The sequence below is a fragment of the Centruroides vittatus genome, unplaced genomic scaffold, assembly GCF_030686945.1.
Source record: "Centruroides vittatus isolate TY-2023 unplaced genomic scaffold, ASM3068694v2 contig_391, whole genome shotgun sequence".
In the NCBI taxonomy this organism is placed as follows: Eukaryota; Metazoa; Arthropoda; class Arachnida; order Scorpiones; family Buthidae; genus Centruroides; species Centruroides vittatus.
The window spans coordinates 817,524-837,499 of record NW_027122207.1 but is presented as its reverse complement, the minus strand read 5'-3'; the positions used below and the strand labels follow the sequence as shown (position 1 = coordinate 837,499).

At 29.4% G+C, this 19,976-nt stretch overlaps 2 protein-coding genes across 2 annotated transcripts; one reads left to right on the top strand and one right to left on the bottom strand.

Moving 5' to 3' along the window:
- Positions 1–228: 228 nt before the first annotated feature.
- LOC136975933 (uncharacterized) lies at positions 229–1,223 on the bottom strand. Its single transcript, XM_067271102.1, has 5 exons — positions 1,064–1,223; positions 928–986; positions 729–860; positions 517–552; positions 229–449 (listed from the first exon to the last, which is right to left on the bottom strand). Exons 1-5 carry the CDS (start codon positions 1,167–1,169, stop codon positions 324–326), a joined length of 459 nt encoding a protein of 152 aa, XP_067127203.1. The 5' UTR covers positions 1,170–1,223; the 3' UTR covers positions 229–323.
- A 2,883-nt stretch (positions 1,224–4,106) lies between these two features.
- LOC136975921 (uncharacterized) lies at positions 4,107–14,735 on the top strand. Its single transcript, XM_067271087.1, has 8 exons — positions 4,107–4,149; positions 6,186–6,281; positions 6,428–6,614; positions 6,748–6,900; positions 12,747–12,778; positions 13,957–14,052; positions 14,274–14,460; positions 14,581–14,735. The coding sequence occupies exons 1-8, from the start codon at positions 4,123–4,125 to the stop codon at positions 14,733–14,735; spliced, it is 933 nt and encodes a 310-aa protein (XP_067127188.1). The 5' UTR covers positions 4,107–4,122.
- The last annotated feature ends 5,241 nt before the right edge of the window (positions 14,736–19,976 follow it).

Sequence of the window (19,976 nt, the reverse complement as noted above, 5' to 3'; positions counted from 1 at the left end):
AATTAGACAAAGTAAAATAAATTTCGATTTTATTTGGTAAATTATTTGTTTTTCTTATAAATTATATAGAAACTTTATGTAAAATTTTGATGATAAAAGTTTGTTACATAAATTAATAAAAAAAAATTTTAATACTTCTCTAATATCGTTAATGATAATGATTAATTAGTAATTTAATTTTATAAGAAGCTATTTAGTTAATAAACCACCAAAATAATCACACGTATGTTTGAATGAATTATTTATTCAAGAATAAATTTTTGTAATTTCATAACATTATAGATTTTCAATTTACTTTAACGGTTACAAACAATAGTGAAATTTTAGTAAACAAGATCATTTTTGTACACAGTAAAAGTACTTTCTTGTTTCTTGGTAATGGTTTTAATAGAGGATCTGTTTCGTTCGGAAGTTTCACTGTTTTCTTCATTTACATTCAATATACATTTCTAAAAATAAAAAATAAAGAGTTATGAAAAAATTATATATTTATTTACGTACGATAAAATACATTACCTGGCTTTCGGTAAATTTGTTCAGACAACTGGCAACCTAAACATAAACATCGATCTATTAATACAAGATTAATGTTCTGTATTTTTAAAAATATAATCTTTAGAAATAAATGTATTATCAATCATAAGAGAAATAAATTTTGATATTTTATTTTTAAAATTGTATAAAAATATTACTTTTAATTATTCTTCTTTAATAAAGTTTATACTTACGCCTTTTGTAACAAAGCATTCGTCGCAAAACCGTTGTATGTACTTTTGCAATTTCTTCGGACAAGTTTGATTATGCTTCTCATTTGAATTATACATACCATAAACTTTTCTAACGCATTGACCAAATCCTTTCTGTTTAAATATCATGATGATTATTATAATCAGTATAAATCTATAAATCTTATATTTATCAACTAACCTCATTAGCATTCTTCAAACAACTGAACACTTTATCTTTGTGGGTAATATAATCAGGTTCTGAAAAATAAAATAAATAAATTTGCATTTAAAATGTTAATTTTTATATTATTAAATAGAAATGAAAATCTTCTTACTGCAAATAACAGAAAGACAACGTTCCTCGTGTTGAGTGAACTTGCATCCCGTTTTAGCGGAGGCAAAAGCAACTAAGCAAAGTATTCCTAAGAAAAATTTCAACATGATCGATGCAGAAATTAACTCAACGGATATTACTTCTGTACTTCGTTTATATAGTCTGTTTAATTCAATAAAAATCTGACAATATTAAATAAAGCAATCGTACGTTATGATTGATCAAATATTTTATCAGATGTTTTCCTCTGGATAAACCTTGAAATTAAATTCGCAGAAATAATTAATTGGCATTTTTCTATATATTTTCTTTTCAATTTTAATTGAAAATTATCATCATCATTATTATTTTGCTAAAAACTTCGAAAACTAAAATAAAGTATTTTTGGCTCGTACGATGAAATTTTGTTCTAAATAATCATACCCACTACAGTTTTTTAAAAATTGTTTCTGTCGTGTGGGCACTAAGAGAGTCTTTTTCTCAAGATTATCGTGGACTACAATTAGATGGCCAGCATATCCGAAACACTTACAGCGAAAAATTCCTCAAGTTAATCGAATCCTGGATCCTCTGGAAAGTCCAGAGGTTACCCACTTGACTATATATATATTAAATTTTTATAAGATTTTACTGCTTTTTAAAATTCATTAAGCAATAATCAGTTGTTAGAATTAACTTGACTTCTTTAAAAAATATAATATTAATAATTATTATTATTATTGATTAATTGGCATATATCTGGATCAGTCAGTGATTAAATCCGGATATATCGGGCAGTTTCTCTTCTACTTTATTCTGGGTTTTACAGAACACATGTTTATACATAAGAAAAAAAAAAACCTTTTAATACACAAAAGCAAAAAGCTTTTTTCGCGATAAATAATATGATTTTTCTCTATAATTTTTTTAATCAATTGCAGCCCAATGGTCCACTTTCATTTTCTATCGATATTTTAAACAATCTGTTAGCTTTTCACGGCATATATTTTCCAAATAAATTCCAAAAAATTTTAAATCATAATGCTCTAATTTAATAAATATATTAGTTTAGCCTATATGATTTATGGAAATAAGGTAAACACATATTTTAATTAAAAATTTAAACAGCTGATTACATATATATACTTCCTCCATTTTATTCTAAAGAAATGATTATAAATAAATTTTATTGGAGTATTAAATGAAAAATTCAATTAAAAATTTTATTGGAGTATATCAAAATTAAAAATTATTCAGACCTTTTTCTGCCGAAATTGTGTTAATATTTAAAACCGAAACGAAGAATTTGTAATTATACAAATTAGGGAAAAAGTTACATTGTTAAATCGTTTAAGCATTTTATTAAATTATTAGCAGGCAAGCCCGGCATTTTCGGCAAAAAATAAGTAAAAACATTAAGATTATTAAATTATTTCGTACTTCTAACCCATCTATTATATTATATTACAGTATTTGATTTATATAACTACAAAGGTTATCTTAAGATCACAGTTTAAAAATTCTTTAAATTGAATAAAGAATTTTTAAAATGTGTTACATTGGGCACTCGGTGTGATAAACTCTTACGTAAGATAATCTTTGTAGTTATATAAATCAAATACTATAATATAACAAACGTTAAAACGATAACCATATAAAGAGTTTAGTTATTTTAGCCTACCATTGTCATGTTTATCGCGATACTCGGATGGCACGAAATAGTAGTTTCATTGGTCAAGTAGAATTCAATTGAAAATATGATATTTAAATTTTTTAAGATATATTTTTTCCCCTAATGTCAGCAGTAACGAACTGTTTCATTCACAACCGAATATTAAACGGTCATCTGCCATCGAGTCAAATTTCACAAAAATGGACCAAATATTTAAACTCTGCACCTGGGAAAACCACTTAAAACATATTTTGTGCTCGCCGGTAACCTTGTATTATGTACTTTTCATATTCTAATGTCTACTATAACGCTGATCTGATAGAAAGAAGGGGCTGTTTCGGCAGGGGATTGAAATAATTCGATTAAAAGTAGTCGTTGACCTTCTCTCGGAAGAGAGGATGACCAACGACTACTAATTAATACCGGTCTACTATTAATATCTGAAAAGTAATCCGTGTTAGACAGATTGTGATGGCCCCGCATGTGATGAAAGTTGCTAACCATAACGTCCGAAAGACGATATAAAACTTCTATGTGGGAAGTATGTTTTCGTAAATATTTCGTTTATAGAAAAATTATTGTGTTGCAATTTGAAAAAATTGTAGACGTACAAATTTCGACTGTCGTCCCCTATTGTCTGCCTCCTTGAGATTAAGAAAGGAGTTAGATAGATGAAAATCGAGACCAGATGTGGAAGCTTAGGGAAAAACGGCCCAGATTATCTATACACGAACTTCCGGTTTGGAACGGAAGTCACGTTACTTCTATTCGAAATTCTCTCCTGGAGCTAGATAGATGACCAACACGACTCTATTGCTAAGAGGAAAAGTATGACGTACAGGGGCAAGACACCACTAAAAGAATCGAGAACATTGTGACGATGTCACAATAAGTAATCGCTCGTTAGAATTAGTTTGGTGTATTTTGTCACGGCAATGCGACATGTGAGCGATCTGACAAGGAGGATGCATCCCAGGAAACTTTTATGGGAATCTGGACCCTATTTAGGTGAAGAAAACCCAGAAAACTCCACTTGATCAGCCCGTTTGACATGCCCCAACCCACTACCAGAGTTCGGTAGTTTTATGCACTCGGCTATTGGAGAACACTTATTAGAATTAAGAAAGTACCGGTCAGAAATGAAAAAAAAAACCCAAATGAAATTTAAAATCAATACTTTAATTTCGACCAAAATACTCAATTAAACCCTCCAACTTTTCTTATTTATAAGTAAAATTTTGTATATCTAACATTTTAAAACGTCATTGCTTTCGATGATTTATCAACGCAAAATTACAGCTAAAATTAACAATTAATTTTTGTTAATTTTTTTTCTAGATAAAAAAAATAAATCAACCGAATTTTATAAAACATTCTCTCCGTTAGAGGACGTCAAATGTTAAACGAAGATGGCTGGCGCCAAACGATTGCGTAAGGTAAATTCAATCGTTTGAATTATATTTACTTATACGACGGGAAAAAAATAATAAAATTAATTTAAAAATTTCAAATATTATTCATTTTTTTCTAAATGAATTTTTATGCGAAATTGATATATATATTTTTTCATTTTATGAATAATTTAAGTTGATCAAATTTGGGTTTGAATTTTTAAAATTAATTAAACATATTTATACAAAAGGAATTATTTTAAATATCTGAATATTAATTTAAATATTAAAAACGTTTTTTATATATACAGAATCAACTGCGTTACTTCATCGGTTTCGATTAATCAATACGGTAAATGACGAATAAAAAATAATAATATATAAAATGTGCGTTAAAAATGTACTGTAATAAATCTATACGAAAAATAAATTAGAAAATGTATCTATGAAAATATGGTAATAAAAAACCGTCTGTTTTTTTGTAATTACCTATTTTTAATTTTAAAAAATTTCGAATTTTTTAAATTAAAAATGGAAAATCCCGCAGTTTATGTCGGTCAACATTGTAAACATTACCAGTTATACATAATTATTTATACGAATAAAACTACATACATATATAGTTCTATATAATAATGATGATGATGATTTAGAAAATAGATATTGCTGGGCAATACATATCAAAAATTCGCCAAAACTATTATTACAGTGTTTGAATTGTTTTCGCCGGATAAATTCATGTAGACGCGATATAAATAATGTCTCTGGCGTAAATAATGCGGATCTATATAATTAATTATCGAAAATTTGCAAAAAAGAAATTGAAAACAAACGCAACGTTCAATCTCTCTTCAAACCAAATGATAAACATTTAAACGCTTATTCAATACAAATATAGAACTTTAAAATTTTTTAAAGCATTATTTAAATTTATATGTAGTTTTACTCGTGTAAATAGTTATGTATAACTGGCAATGTTCGTTTTTTTTTTGCGGTTAATGTGGACCGATGTAAACTGCAGGATTATCTAAAAATGTTTAGAAATAAAAAACAATTTTTAAATTTTTTTAAAATCAATTTTCGTACTTTTTCATAAAAAATATAAAATTTGAGAACTGATTGCATTGAAAGGATGTAAAACAATTTTTAACTAAAAATAATAATTTTACATTTTAGTAAAATTCAGTAAAGGTCTGACGGAACGTCATATATAAGATTCAATTAATGGCCCTTGGTCTACATATTATTTTTTTTTCTATAATGAATTAGTAAATTAAAAAACGAAAATTTGAAAAATTTGATATAAGTAATCAATTATTTATGATCTACAACAAACCATGTGTTCAAAAAGTTTCGGGGATGGACGAGTAAAAAAAAAAGATCAAAACGTTTAGGGTATAAAGAAATTTATTTAATATTTTTCAAAGTAATTATTCTAAACATCAATACAACTTTCTCTTACGCTTTGTCTAATACAAGAAACATTAGAAAAGTCAGCTTCTTTCGGGAATGGCAGAGCTGTTCTCGATTTGTCTTATATGATTAAACCGTTTACTTTTTTTTTTTTTTTTGTTTTTTAAATTGGAATCGCTATTTTTCTGTATTATTCTATTCCTTCGATCTGGCTTCTTCTATTGATTTTTAAAGTTTGATCAACTTTGAATAAAGAAAAAAAGGAAACGGTTTGAATTAATAGAATTCGTACAAGACGAATCGAAGAAAACTTTACCGTCCCTGAAGAAGCTGATATTTTTAATTGTTTTCTAAAGTGGAAAAATCATCGAGTAAATGTATTGAAGTTTAGGGTGAATATTTTAAAAAATATTAAGTAATTTTTTTCTATCCTAACTAGGGATTTTTTAACATATCAGTTATATAAAGTTAATAAAAACAGTTGTATTAATTTATCCTATTTATTCAAATATTATGCTTAAAATTTTTCAGTTCTGTTGTTTACATTCCTTGCAAATATTCAATAATCAACAAATTTCTTAAAATCCTCAATCGGTAATAGTATTACAAAAACATTATTAATTAAGTTAAATTAATTAACTTAATTAATTAATTTTAATTTTTTTCAGGAATTAACTGATTTACAAAAGTCTGGAATGAAAACTTTTACCAATATCGAACCTAGCGATGATAATATTCTTCTTTGGGAAGGATTAATCGTACCTGTAAGCTTTTATTTCCAAAAAATATATATATAAAAAAATCAAACGCTATAAATTATTCAATTTAATATGATGAATATTTGGCATTTTAATGTTTATTTTAAATATAACTATTACATCGATATAAGTATACAGTTATTTACTTTTAGGATCAACCTCCTTATAATAAAGGAGCGTTTCGCATTGAAATATCTTTTCCTGCAGAATATCCCTTTAAACCTCCAAAAATTACTTTCCTAACACAAATTTATCATCCGAATATTGATGAAAATGGGCAAGTTTGTCTACCTATTATTAGCCCCGAGCATTGGAAACCTGCAACAAGAACTGATCAAGGTGATATTTGAGTTTTAGTTTTTTTTATATATTATTTTAATTTCCTTATTATTTTTTATTATAATTTATATCAAAATTAGAAGATTCATATAAAAGTAAATATTTTTCAGTATTAATTATATTTGTCATCTAGTGATTTATTCGTTGTTGCAACTTATTGATGAGCCTGAACCAGAACATCCATTAAGGGCTGATATAGCCGAAGAATATATTCAAAATAAAAACAAATTTCTGAAACATGCTGAAGAATTCACGGAAAAATCTTCGGAGCCGAGGCCAACTGATTAATCTTGGTTCAACATTATAAGCGTTAACTATGCTCTGTGCACAATTTCTTCCACTTCTATTTTGTCAAATGTTCATTATTGTTCCTAAGCAGAGCTTACTTAGGCTATATTCTTTAATTTTTTATGTTCATAATATTTATTACGTTTATAAATTTTAAGCAATGCACAATTCAATGTAAATTCCTATGGAATAAGCATAGCATTTCATGAAAATCTTTTATATACATTTTCATTATTGTGCAAATGGAACAGTATTGAAGTTTACAATGAAGCTATTTCATTAAAATTTTAAGTACTACATTTATGTATATTTTTAAAATAAATAAGCATGTCATACGACTTTTCCATTTTATATTTTCTTTATATTTTCAGTATCCTCGGATTTTAAGAAATATTTTAAAATGGAATTATTACAATATTTATTTTTTATTATACATATCAAAAAAGATTAGATTTTATGCTTTCAGAATTGAACAAATTAATGCGCTTTGTTAATAGGAATTTTTTAAACTAAAAATTCGAGTAAAATTTTACAATACTGACCTCTCAAAAGTATTTCTATAACTGATATTTAAAAAAAAAAAATGTTTAAATACCATTTTGAAAAGTTTTTGTTCGAAAGATTGCAAATACAAAATTATAAAAATCTGCACTTTAATGCCACTACAAAACTTTTCAATATGATAGAAAGATTAATTATATTAAGAATATTTTTATATTAAATATAATGTAGTTACGTTAGATTTAAGGATTAAATTTTAGAAATTATTTACAAAAGTTATAAAAATGATAATCGTTAGAAAAGCGAATCAAATTTCAATTGATCTTAAAAGATTTAATTTGTTTAGTAAGATACGAGTATATAAAAATTAAGAGAACATTGTATAATTTTATGAATTCCTTCCATTTCTTCATAATTCCCAGATTATAGAGGGAGACAAAATAACTTTTATTATCTTCTGCAATAAGGCAGCAATTTAAAAACATTGTAGACATAAATTCCCACTGTCTTCCATCCGTCATCCGTCCATCTGTCTTTCCTTAATCTCGAGAACGGCGTTAGGTAGATGAAAGACGAGACCAGATATGGAAAGCTTAGGGGCTGGAGGCCATGATTAACTGTATATAAACTTCCGATGCAAACCGAAAATCATGTTATTTCAATTCAAAACTTTCCCCTGAAAGCAGTTAATAGAAGACCGCACGATTCTATTGTTAAAGGAAAAGTATGATGTGACAATGCGCGAAGCGCCCTCTATGCTTCAGCACCACGGGACCGAAGGGTCGACACCGCGTTTGCGATGACTAGTTCGTCAGGACTGACACGACTGTGTCTTTTAGGTAGACACAGAAACTTAAATGGCCACAAATTTCGTTTTTTAGCGCAAGCGGCCGCGTTTATAGGCGCTTGGATCCAACACAAGAGATAGCAAGGATTGAGGAAGTGCACCAACCACAGTTCTAACAATAACAATTCTCCGTTTATTAAACTAGTTATACAAATAAGGTTAATATTTTATATTTAAATTTTAAAGGTTCTTCGCGAGTTCTAGCCTGGAGAGAGAGAGAGAGAGAGAGAGTTTACATATAAGGTTCATAGATACCTGGTATACACCTGTATTTAGGTTCAGTCATCAATGACATCTGGCAGCCATTCTTAACTAAGTAGCAAAGCCCATTAAGATGTTCTACCGCCCTCCCTCTATCATACCCCACTGTGCAAGTCAACACACCAAACTTTCAGTGTATGATACAGGGAATACCCACATCTTTTTAACCTCTCCTCTCTTGTCTATGTTCTCTGTACATCTCATCAGAATTATTTCACACCCTACAGGTATTCCGTTATTAATTTTATAAAAATTCCGCCTCTTAATATATACTTAATTTTAGATTTAAGTTTACTTCTTTTTATTTTAGCACATGTTATACTGTTCTAATGTGTATAACTGTGGAGCCAAAAGAATTTTTTTCTCCATCTTCCTCTCCTTTTTTCAACTACGTGTATATCTTCTCACGAGTCATGTTGGTTTAACTGTCACTATCTCAGGTAATTAAGTTTTATTATATAAATCATTGTACGCGTATCCTAATTTTTTCAATGATCTGTAAATTTGTAAACCTGTAATCAATTTGCTGATAAATATGTAATAATAGGACTGAGAGGGGCGTTAAGCCCGAAATGCATATCCGTTCACACCAATAAACCAACCTTCTTCCACTGAAAGTGTTTCCTGTGTGATGTGTTCTCAACGGTAACATAGTGCTAAGAAAATACGTAAAATAAAAATATGATTAAAAATTGCAGCCCAGCATTGTGATGATGTCACAATAAATAATTGCTCGTTTTATTTAGAATCGTTTATAAGAGATAGGGCTATAGATTGTTCGCGCGAAAGATTGTGATGATACATGGACGAAAACTAATTTTAAAAAGCAGAGGTGTTCAGGACAAACAGCTTATAGTTTTAAGTACAGGTACTGCTTTAATTAGTCATTATAAAGTTGATTTAAAATTAACAAATAACTATTGATATCTAGATTTATATCTATAAGTTGTTCGCAGGTAAGATGTGCTAATTGAAAATAAAATAGTAGAAACATTAATAAATCATTGTTGTCTGTTTATCAGAGGAAAAAAATGTTATCAGAAATATAATTGGTTATTTTAATAAAGAAACAAATCTAAAGCATGTTTATCTTCAATTAAACAAATTATTGAAAACCATATTTCAATATTTAAAATATATTCCTTATTAATATGATAATAGAAGTGTCTGGTGATATTGACCAAGTGCCTAAATGTACAAAATAAATTCTAAGTTAACTTGATTTCAATTATTTAAGTTGTACCCTATGCATTTCTGATTCAACAAAATTTCGATACAATTACCAATAACTCAATTACATTTTCTAAATGAGTATGTATCAGTTTAAAAGATTGATAGATATCATATGCAAAATACAAATATTATTTATAAATAAATAGGCGATCATTTGTTTATTTTTATTTCGAGTACATTAAGTAAAGTCGACGATGACTTATTATAATAACTCCTGTGAAAAACAATGCAAAAGAAATCGCATTAGAATGCAAATAAGCAAACAACAAAAAATAAATAAGTAGACAACACGGGAAACAGATAAAAACATATTATACAGAAATTAATTATAGTGCAAAAAATATACTGTATATATATGCTTATGTAAATACTGTATACCGGTATATAAAAAGATAATAAAATTCAATGCAAAATAGGTACCTATGCTAGATGCTTTATTATAAAATATTTTTGCACAGTTTCTTAAAATTGTTAAATTATAAAATAAACTGTCTTTAATTTGTAAAATCCTAAAAGCAAAACAATAGAAAAAATCTCCATCAGACACACAATCCGTAAATAGGAGGACTAACAGGAAATGTTTCAAGTAATGCGAATAGGGACGCATCAAAACAATAACGCCTGTCAAGGAGGCCTAACGAATGGCGACAAAGAGATTTAGGTTTTCACTTGAAGGAATCCGTTTTTCCGGAGGGAGTCAGCGTGAGTCACTAAGACAATTGAGTCAGGTGTGCCAACCGAGGCGGATCCAAAGGTAAGCTACGGAAGCCGAGGAATATAGAAGTCGGATAAAAGGGAACTTAACTGATCAAAATAGGGAAAAAAAAAGAAAAAGGAGAAAGACTGTGTTGAATCGAATTCAGAATTATTATACTGTAAATAATTGTAGAATAAATGGACTTGACTGACATAAAACGGGTCGTAAGGTGATTTTTCTGACGAATCCCAAATTCGGGAATCGGGACTGCACAATTCGAAATTTACTACGCCATTAAAATATTTGTATGAAAATCAGTATAAAACTCGCCAGGATGCTGCAACTAAAGTTTTCTTTGCGTTGCAGAGAAGTTATAGATATAAAAATGACCACAGCTGTTGTTATCAGCCACGTTGTCCGCATTTAGGCTTTTCTAGTAAAGCTACTCTATGGAAACAACTGTAATGCTGTGGCTGCATTTCGAGAATTTCACCGTCGTAAGAATTTACGCCGAAGAACAACGCAAGTTCTCGATTTTTTTAACATTTTTTAACATTTGCAAATTGTAAACTGAATTTGAAAACGTTTCCTGAATTGTCTTGAGTAAATAAGCAAGTAAAAGTTTTATTATTTTATAAATACACTGAACAATCACTGCATTAGGAACATCATGCCAGCATCATTAAGTGTAGATAGATGTTTTGTAATTGCAACGAATTGCACTTGCATAGTAAAAGGCAGTCATGGGCAAATGGGCGATTTGAGTAACGACAGATCATTAGGGCTCAACGGATGGTTGCCACTATTTCCGAAACAGCTGCATTCGTTGGTTGTTCTTGTAATACGGTGTCCAGAGTGTACCACGAGTGGATGAATCATGCACAAACATTCACCAGAAGATCACAGCGGCCGGCCACGTGTATGATGCTTATCCCAGAGATAAGCATCACGTATCAACACTGGTGTCTCAAGAAAGACGTTTCGTGGTGGAATAACTTACCTGCCAGTACAACAGTGTTGTCCACTGTTGACAGACGTGTTCGATAATGTGCATGCTACGTACCTTGAGTCGATTCGGGTTCAGTAGCCGTCAACCTCTACGACATCGTTGACTACATGTCACTCAAGCAATGCCTTGCATAGACGAGGGACATGTGGAAGAAGGTCGTACGGAGTGACGTGTTCCATTTCATGCTGAACCACACTGATAACGCATAAATAACATGAAGCCTCATCTCCTGGTTGCACAGTTGGGGGTTACATAAACTGGTGGTGGCTTGGTTGTTAGTTGGTGAACGGCAACGAGATATATGGGTGATCTGCCGAGGGGTTCGAACAGGTTGAAAAACTCCAGGAATTTTTTGGTAGGCAGTGTATTACAGATGTGGCAGGCTCTTATCACCTACTGCCCCATTGTGGGGCAGTAGGTGATAAGAGCCTGCCACAAAATAGGTTAAGTTTCAAATATGAGTTTCAAAATTTTACCTATTTTAATACTAAATGACTTATTTTTTAAAAATACTTTGTTTTAACTCTTTCCGCCCTGTAGGCACTAAGAGGACTCCTTTATAGCAAGCCCATTATGAGTTTGGCCAGGCCCATAATGAGGCGGCCAGGAGCCGACATAATTCAGAAAGACCACCCCCGAAAAGTTAATGAGGATATTTCGACCAGTTTGGATTCGAACCCGGATCCCCCGAGCGGTAGGCTGTCACCTTGACCGCTCGGCCACCGAGCCGTTGCAATTTTAAAATACCAGATAATAATTAATATCAAAATAAATATTCTCATTAAGTAATTTCATATTAGCCATTTACAATTATAAATGAATTTAATTGTGCTTATTTTTATTATATTTTTTAATAAACATAATAATAAACTGAATCTTTATATACTAAATTTTAAATTAAAATATTAATTAAAATCCAGCATTAATTAGATATCGGCAAATTATTTCTATTTAGAGACGATTTTTTCATTCATTTTTGAACCATGTCATTTCAGAAATGTCTGATGAATTTTAAAGAAACTGCCTTAAAACCGATCACGTATAGACAACATCCTTCAAACACAGTGCTGTTCCGTAATCGATCATAATAATTTCATTATCACCGAAGTTATAATATTCCATTATTTATTTAGAACACATTTTAAAAATTAAATAAATTTATTTACTTTTATCAATTTTTATTTTAAAAATATTGAACAGAAATTTATAAATTTAATTAATTTGGGGAGAAATAAAAAAATAAAAAAATAAAATTTTATTGTACATTCCCTCCGATAGAGGTCATTACAAGTTAAGTGAAAATGGCAGGTGCCAAGCGATTACAAAAAGTAAGCTCTAATTTTTAAATGAATTATCATTTAAAAATTTTTTTTAAGTGAAAAATTGTTATTTAAGATCTCAATTTTTTATTACAATTAATTTCTGTTTGTTTTATCTGTGTTTTAATTTTAGATAATTAATTAATCTGCGTAATTTTATTTAATTTGGGTTCGATTTCCAATTTAATATAATTAAGAATTCTTATTTATTTTGTCGTAATTAATTAAATTTAATTACAATATTTGCACCATTTGCAGATTCCACACCGCATTCAATTCTAACGATCTTCATTAATCAATAGTGTAAACAGCATTCTTTATTTAAATAAAAAAATATATGACCCAAATTCTTCAATTCAAAAATGCTCGAAATCCATTGGAATATTTATTAATATATTAAAACTAAGAGGAAAGCAATCATTTTAAAAATTGTATAATTAGCGAGGTTGCGGTGCTCGACGTTCGACGTTCACGTTTTACAGATGAAAACTTCGGCCGCAACCTCGCTCTCTAATTCATTTAATTGTAACAATTCATAAAAATTATGCATAAAGGTTTATTGATAAAACTCTAAGACAATAAATATAAAGTTCATAAAATAGAAGAAACACTAAATAAAGTAAAAGTATATTTTCTCTTCGTCCTTTTTCACCCGTTATATTCCTAAATGTGGAAAAAAGTTCTTGTTCTCTTCCTTATTACATACAAATCATAAAATTAACTTTCAATGTTTCAGCAATTTTACATGGATAGTTCTCTATCTTTGGCTTTATACAAAAGTAAATAATTGATTGATCATTTTTATGATTTATTTGTTTTTATTATACTCTATGTCTATTTTTAGTTATCGCAAAATTTCGATATTATAAATTGTATAATTGATTGAAAATTTCGAAAAATTAAGCGTAAGTAAAAACATTATGTTATATATATATCCATATATATCGTATGTGATTTAATAAATTAATAAAAAAGAACAAGCTCTAATTTAATAACTTCTGATAGTATAACATCGATCACATTTTTCGTTCGAAAACTATATTTATTTCATCCTCTCATACTTTTATAGTTAATATTAATAGTTTTTTTTAGCTACGAAATAGTTTATATTTATAAAATTCGATTTTCGGCGTTTCTATAGAAATATTGTTAACTATAAATATAGAAATCAATTTAAATTTTAATAGGAATTAGCCGATTTACAAAAGTCTGGAATGAAAACATTTACTAATATAGAGCCCGAAGATGATAATATTCTTGTTTGGCAAGGATTAGTTGTACCTGTAAGTTGTTATTTTTTATTTTTTTTTTTCTTTTTGATTTGGGAATTATATGATATTCGAAATTTCTTAATTGTAATTGCCTGGATAACGAAATGGAATCTTGTTTTGATTCCATAAAGACAAACTAAAGTTTGATTCTTAAAAAGGCGAACATTTAATTTATATTTTAAAGTATAATTATTTCAGAATTATTACTATTGTATAATTATTTTTGTTTTCAGGACGAACCTCCTTTTAATAAAGGAGCATTTCGCATTGAAATATCTTTTCCTGCAGAATACCCTTTCAAACCTCCGAAAATTACTTTTCTAACACAAATTTATCATCCAAATATTGACGAAAATGGACAAGTTTGCCTACCTATTATTAGCCCCGAGCATTGGAAACCTGCAACTAGAACTGATCAAGGTAGCTTTATTTAAACATAGTTTTTGGAATGCATTATTTCTTATTAAAGATTTAAATCAAAACTAGAAGATACATGAAAAATCAAATTCTCGTATTATTATTTTTTTTTCAATTTTCTAGTGATTTATTCGTTGTTGCAACTTATCAACGAGCCTGAACCGGAACATCCGTTAAGAGCCGATCTGGCCGAAGAATATACTCAAAACAAAAATATATTTCTAGAACACGCTGAAGAATTTACTGAAAAATTTTCAGAACCAAGGCCAGTTGATTAATTTCGAATCAGGCACTACAGCTCAATTGTATTCTACACAAAATTCTTTATTACGCACATTGCATAAATATCTAATTGTTGTTGCAAAATCATTTATATTTGTTAAAAGTTTTAATACTCTATTTTATATAATGTTTGTGTTATGCTTTTTGATTATGCAAAATTCTGTGTGGAATAAGCATAACATTTCATGAAAATATTATATACAGACACACATATCAGACATAAAAATTTATTTAAAATTTATATTAAAAATATTTGTTATATAGTTAAATATTTTGTTCATTTATTACAATAAATAAATAAAAGCAGATATTCAGATTTCAGAGTGCTATTTTATTCTAGTTTATAAAATCGAATACAGTACAGTCAAACCTGTTTTTATGCGCTCTTTTTATGTGCGATTTTTTAATGCGAATTTTAATTGTGCGGTTTTTTAGTGCGAATTTTTAATTTGTGCGGTATAGTTGGCGACTAGTCTCGTGCGATTTGTCATGTCTCACGTTGACTTATTATAGCTAAATAAACTTATTATAGCATAAATGCACTTATTATAGTAATATTATTGCATGAATATGCGAAAAATGAAATAATTTACTTTTTAAGTCAACAAAACACCACCTGGACAAAAATATGTAAAACAGACGATAGACCAGACGATGCAGTCAAGTGCTGACATCTGTTGTCAATAAATTCTATTTCGTACGGTTTTGAGTTATTTTCTATGTGAGACTTTTTTTATGCGGTCCCTATTGACCGCATAAAAAATATTTTTCAATTGTGTTGCGAAAACTATTTTTTATAGCCCTCGTGAAGTTTCTGATTTTGCGATTTTTTTTAATGCGGTCCCTATCCCCCGCATAAAAACAGGTTTGACTGTATTTGAAGAACGTGCTAATGATATGATACATCTCATATGAAACAGTTTATGTCATAAGTTAGAACTGTTTCCTTTAATTAATCTACAATTAAAATGGCTTTTTTAATTATGGAAAACATTTCATATGCCAATTCGGAAAATAGATAACATAATTTACTTTATTTAAAAACAGCGATAATATTAAAAAACTATTAAAGACTTCCTACTGGATGTATTAAATGGTGTAGTACGTTTGATTTATATTCCAGTAAACGTTTCTCTTTTGTTTAATATTAAAAAATTTTCATAAAATATTTCAAGACATTGAAACGAAATATTTTAAAACTACTTAAGCTTATTATTTGCTAATTAATTTAAGGAGATAAGTTGTTTCTGATTTTTCTGTATTTGCTACTTAAAACACAGTTGCATGTTGAAAATTTAATTGATTCGGTTATTCTTCTTAATAGTGGAAATATTGCTTTTAACGATCAGTATCAGAACAGTAGAAGTATATATCGCTTTAAGGATGTATATAAGACAAATTTTTAATATAAAATTTTGTAAATTAATTTTAATATTATTAATTTAATTTTAACCCCTTAACGACCATTGACGTGCATAGACGTCCAAACCCGAGATAACTCGGGCAAAATTTTATAGCTTTACAAAAAAACGGTACTTTGGGACCCGGAAAAAAATTTTTTGATCTTGGAATGTTTTCTAAGTCTCCAAATTTTTGAAAAATTTTTACCCGCGCGAAAAAATTTTATTGCGATTTTAATTAACCTTTAATGACCGTAATTAACGCTTAATTGTTTTTTTATGGGATTTTTTTCTGGAACTTCATTCATCCTTCTAAACTTCTAGTGCGTCGATTTTACTTCGGTAAAGTTATTTAAAGCTATTTTCTGATGTCAAAAACAACATCCAATAGTTTTTTAATTTTTTTAATTAATAGATACCTGAATAATACCAAGGGTAATCTTTCTAAAACCTGAACGGTCATAGCTTTTCTTTGTAGAATAAACATCAAACTATTTTTTGTAGAACAGTTTGTGCTAGACCTATTCCAGCTCTCACCATCCATTGTAGGCCTTCCGAACTCAAATTAAGCTTGCTAAAAAAGCCCTCTTGGTGGCCACACCACGGAAAAAGTTTAAAGAAAAAAAGGACTTTTTCTTACAATTCAGATAGTCATTCACCGATGAAAATGGTAGATCTAATTACTATGCCAAATAATCTGAACGTACTGTACAAAAAACTAAAACAAAAATCCAAGATCATTAATGAATGAAACCTTTTACTTTTCTAGTTGTTACGTATACGTAACAAGGGAAACCATAGAAATCGTGTCAAATTTGACCCTTCGGGATTTTTGAAAATCTCCACATTTTGAAATCCCTGAACACAAAGAGGTCAAAAAACGGAAAAAATTTCAAAGATACATATGTATAGCTTATATATATAAATGTGCTTATGTGTTGGCGTCTACTTCATTTAATATCTTGGGATGGAATAATGATTAAGAAACGAAATTTCGCAAGGTAGCTTGTGCAAAAGAGGTATAGATGCTATTAAATTTTTGTGTTTAAAGATCGAGGGGGTGGAGAGCTAGAGGGTGTTCGCGTTTTATATTTCGAGCGGGGTCGAGCTTAACGATTTTTCTCGTTATTAGCATTTACATTGTTTTTAAAATATAAAACTCATCTCTGCTCTCAAAAGTATTATAAATGGCAAAAATTAAAATTTTATTTTTGCCATTTATAATAATAATAATATAAAAAGTTTTTCATAATGAAATCTCATAACAGATGGCACCACGCAATTTTATTTATTTCGATTAGTAACATAAAACTTATTTTTAAAAATAAAATTCTCAATAGCCAGGAAGTTATGCAAATCATTGCTAGATTTTTTTACTTAATTTACAATTCATTTCATTCTATGATTCAGTGACATTTTATTACATGAAATAAAGAAAACAAATATTAGAAATATATCAAAATATGACTTTTTTCTCTTTTTTTACCCAAGTGTACTCCTGCTCAATTTATTAAATGTTTGTGTAACTGAAATACTACTGACTCATCTCTATCAGTAAAAAAAAAGAATTTTGCGGTTTGTAATGAGAAATTTCAAAAAAAAATCCAGTAACAAGTTGCGTAACTTTCCCAGCTATTGTGAGATTTATTAAAAATAACTTTTATATTATTAACTGTATTAAATAAACTTGTGTGTGACACCATCTGTTATGAGATTTTATTTTAAAAACTTGTGCGAGATTGGCTTATATGGAGTGAACATAAACATAGTTTATATTGCTTTCCATGCCGTTTATTTTGGACAACGGCAAATTTTTACAATGTCAAAATTCGCACTTGCTTCACCTGAAGGATTTCCAGTCTCTGGCGAAAGGAGAAAATTGTGTAATCGCGTAGCTGAACATAAACAAAGCAAACGGCATAAAAACTGCTGCTTAGCTTGTCGGAATTTAGAAAAACTTTCATATCAAGAAAGAAGTTGAAAGTCTTTTAGAGGCCATGATTAAAGCTCAGTTTATCAAATGGTACCGGTACAATATTTTGAAGCGAGTATTTCTTGAGATGTTACTTTTAGAAGAACAAGGACTTGCATTTCATGGTTTTTTCAGCATATTGGGGGCAAGAAATATAGAAACATTCTGGAGCAAATAGAGTTCTTGTCCCACTATTACGAAATTTTAAAGGAACATGTTAGTCAAGTGGATGAATCACAGTAAAAAATGTCAAAGACTTCAAGTTCATTATTTATCTACAGAATCCCAAAATGAGTTTATTTTAGAATGTTCAAAACTAGCAAGACAGCACATTCTACAGAAAGGGCTCTCTCTCTCTTAAGTATTTTTCAATTATGCCATCTAAGATTTATCACATTAGAGCGAATTACTTTTCTGCTGTGATATGTAATTAAAAATGGATCTCAATATGAAGTGGAAAAATAGACAAATGGTTATTGACATTTTGCAAGACCATGATATTCCTCTTTCAGAATGTATATGACAATGGTTTATTAATGACTTGAAACCGTGTCGTGCTTGATTCTTGTTGACTATGAACACAATATAGTGCTTACGACGATCACTTGGCTTTTCTTCTCCCTGTTATTTAGTTGACCTCTAACTTTCGTTCTTTATTAATGAAAACATTCTTGGCAAATGCTTTCGCAATAGTTCGTCTTGCGACGGTCCAAGAATTTCACCTCTAGCGTCGCAATACGAATGCCCCCGTCTGTCCCTTTTAATCATTTCCTCGTTTTCCGAAAACCAACAAAATAGAGACGAGGTCTTATTCCATTATTCCATGCACTATTATTCAGGCGGTACGCCTGCTTTGAGCACTCTAATTTTTCCAAAGTAAAGTTAGAGGTCAACTAAATAACAGGGAGAAGGAAAGCCAAGTGATCGTCGTAAGCACTCAGGGCCGGATCATCGAATAGACAAATGAGGCAAATGTCTAGGGCCCGGTGTTTTGAAGGGCCCGGTCGAACTGTCTACTGTATTTTGAAAAGATTTGTAAATAAGATAGTTTACTTTTCTGTTGGACAACTGTATATAATAAACAAATAAATAAAACATATTGCTTTTTATATCGTTATTATGAATTCTAAAATCTAAAGAAAATATGTTCTTATGTTTCTTCTTATTGAAAGTAATTCTTCCGATAATTTCGAATTTTTTTATAGCGATAAGAATAATATTAACTATACGTATTCTAACATCCTGCGAAATATTGTTAAACTAGCTGCCCGGGACGCCCCCTAGTGGGCATTTATAAATAATAAATTCCTATTGCAAATAAAAATAATAATATACTGAATTATACTGAATAAAAGCTGAAAATCATCGCTGGGGTGACCTTGTGGACGATTTTGGCAATGTCTGTAAATCTAGTAGCAGCAGAGTCATTCTGTAACAATAATATTTATATTGTTAATTTAAATAGTAGCTAGGAGCGCCCCTAGTATTGAACAGTGTGAAGTTCGTTGCAAGTGTGAATTTTGAATTCTTTACTTTTCTACTGTAAAGCAAGTTGAGGTTCAGAGGTAGGTCATTTACCATTATTATAATACAGTAGACAACCGTATAACACGGTAGATACGTTCCGTGTTATATGAATTCAGTGTTGTACGAGTCACTTAGATTTTACAAATTTATGAGCCGGGCACTCGTGCAGTTTAGTAGGTACGGCTGTTTGAAAGATTTTCTTCCATAAAATTAATCGATTCTAGACTAATTTGACTCGAACATTTCCAAACCACGTATAATTTTTTGGAAATAATCCATATAAACTATTTTATAAACAAAAAATTGTAGGAATACTTACCGAGTGCGCACCGTTTGAA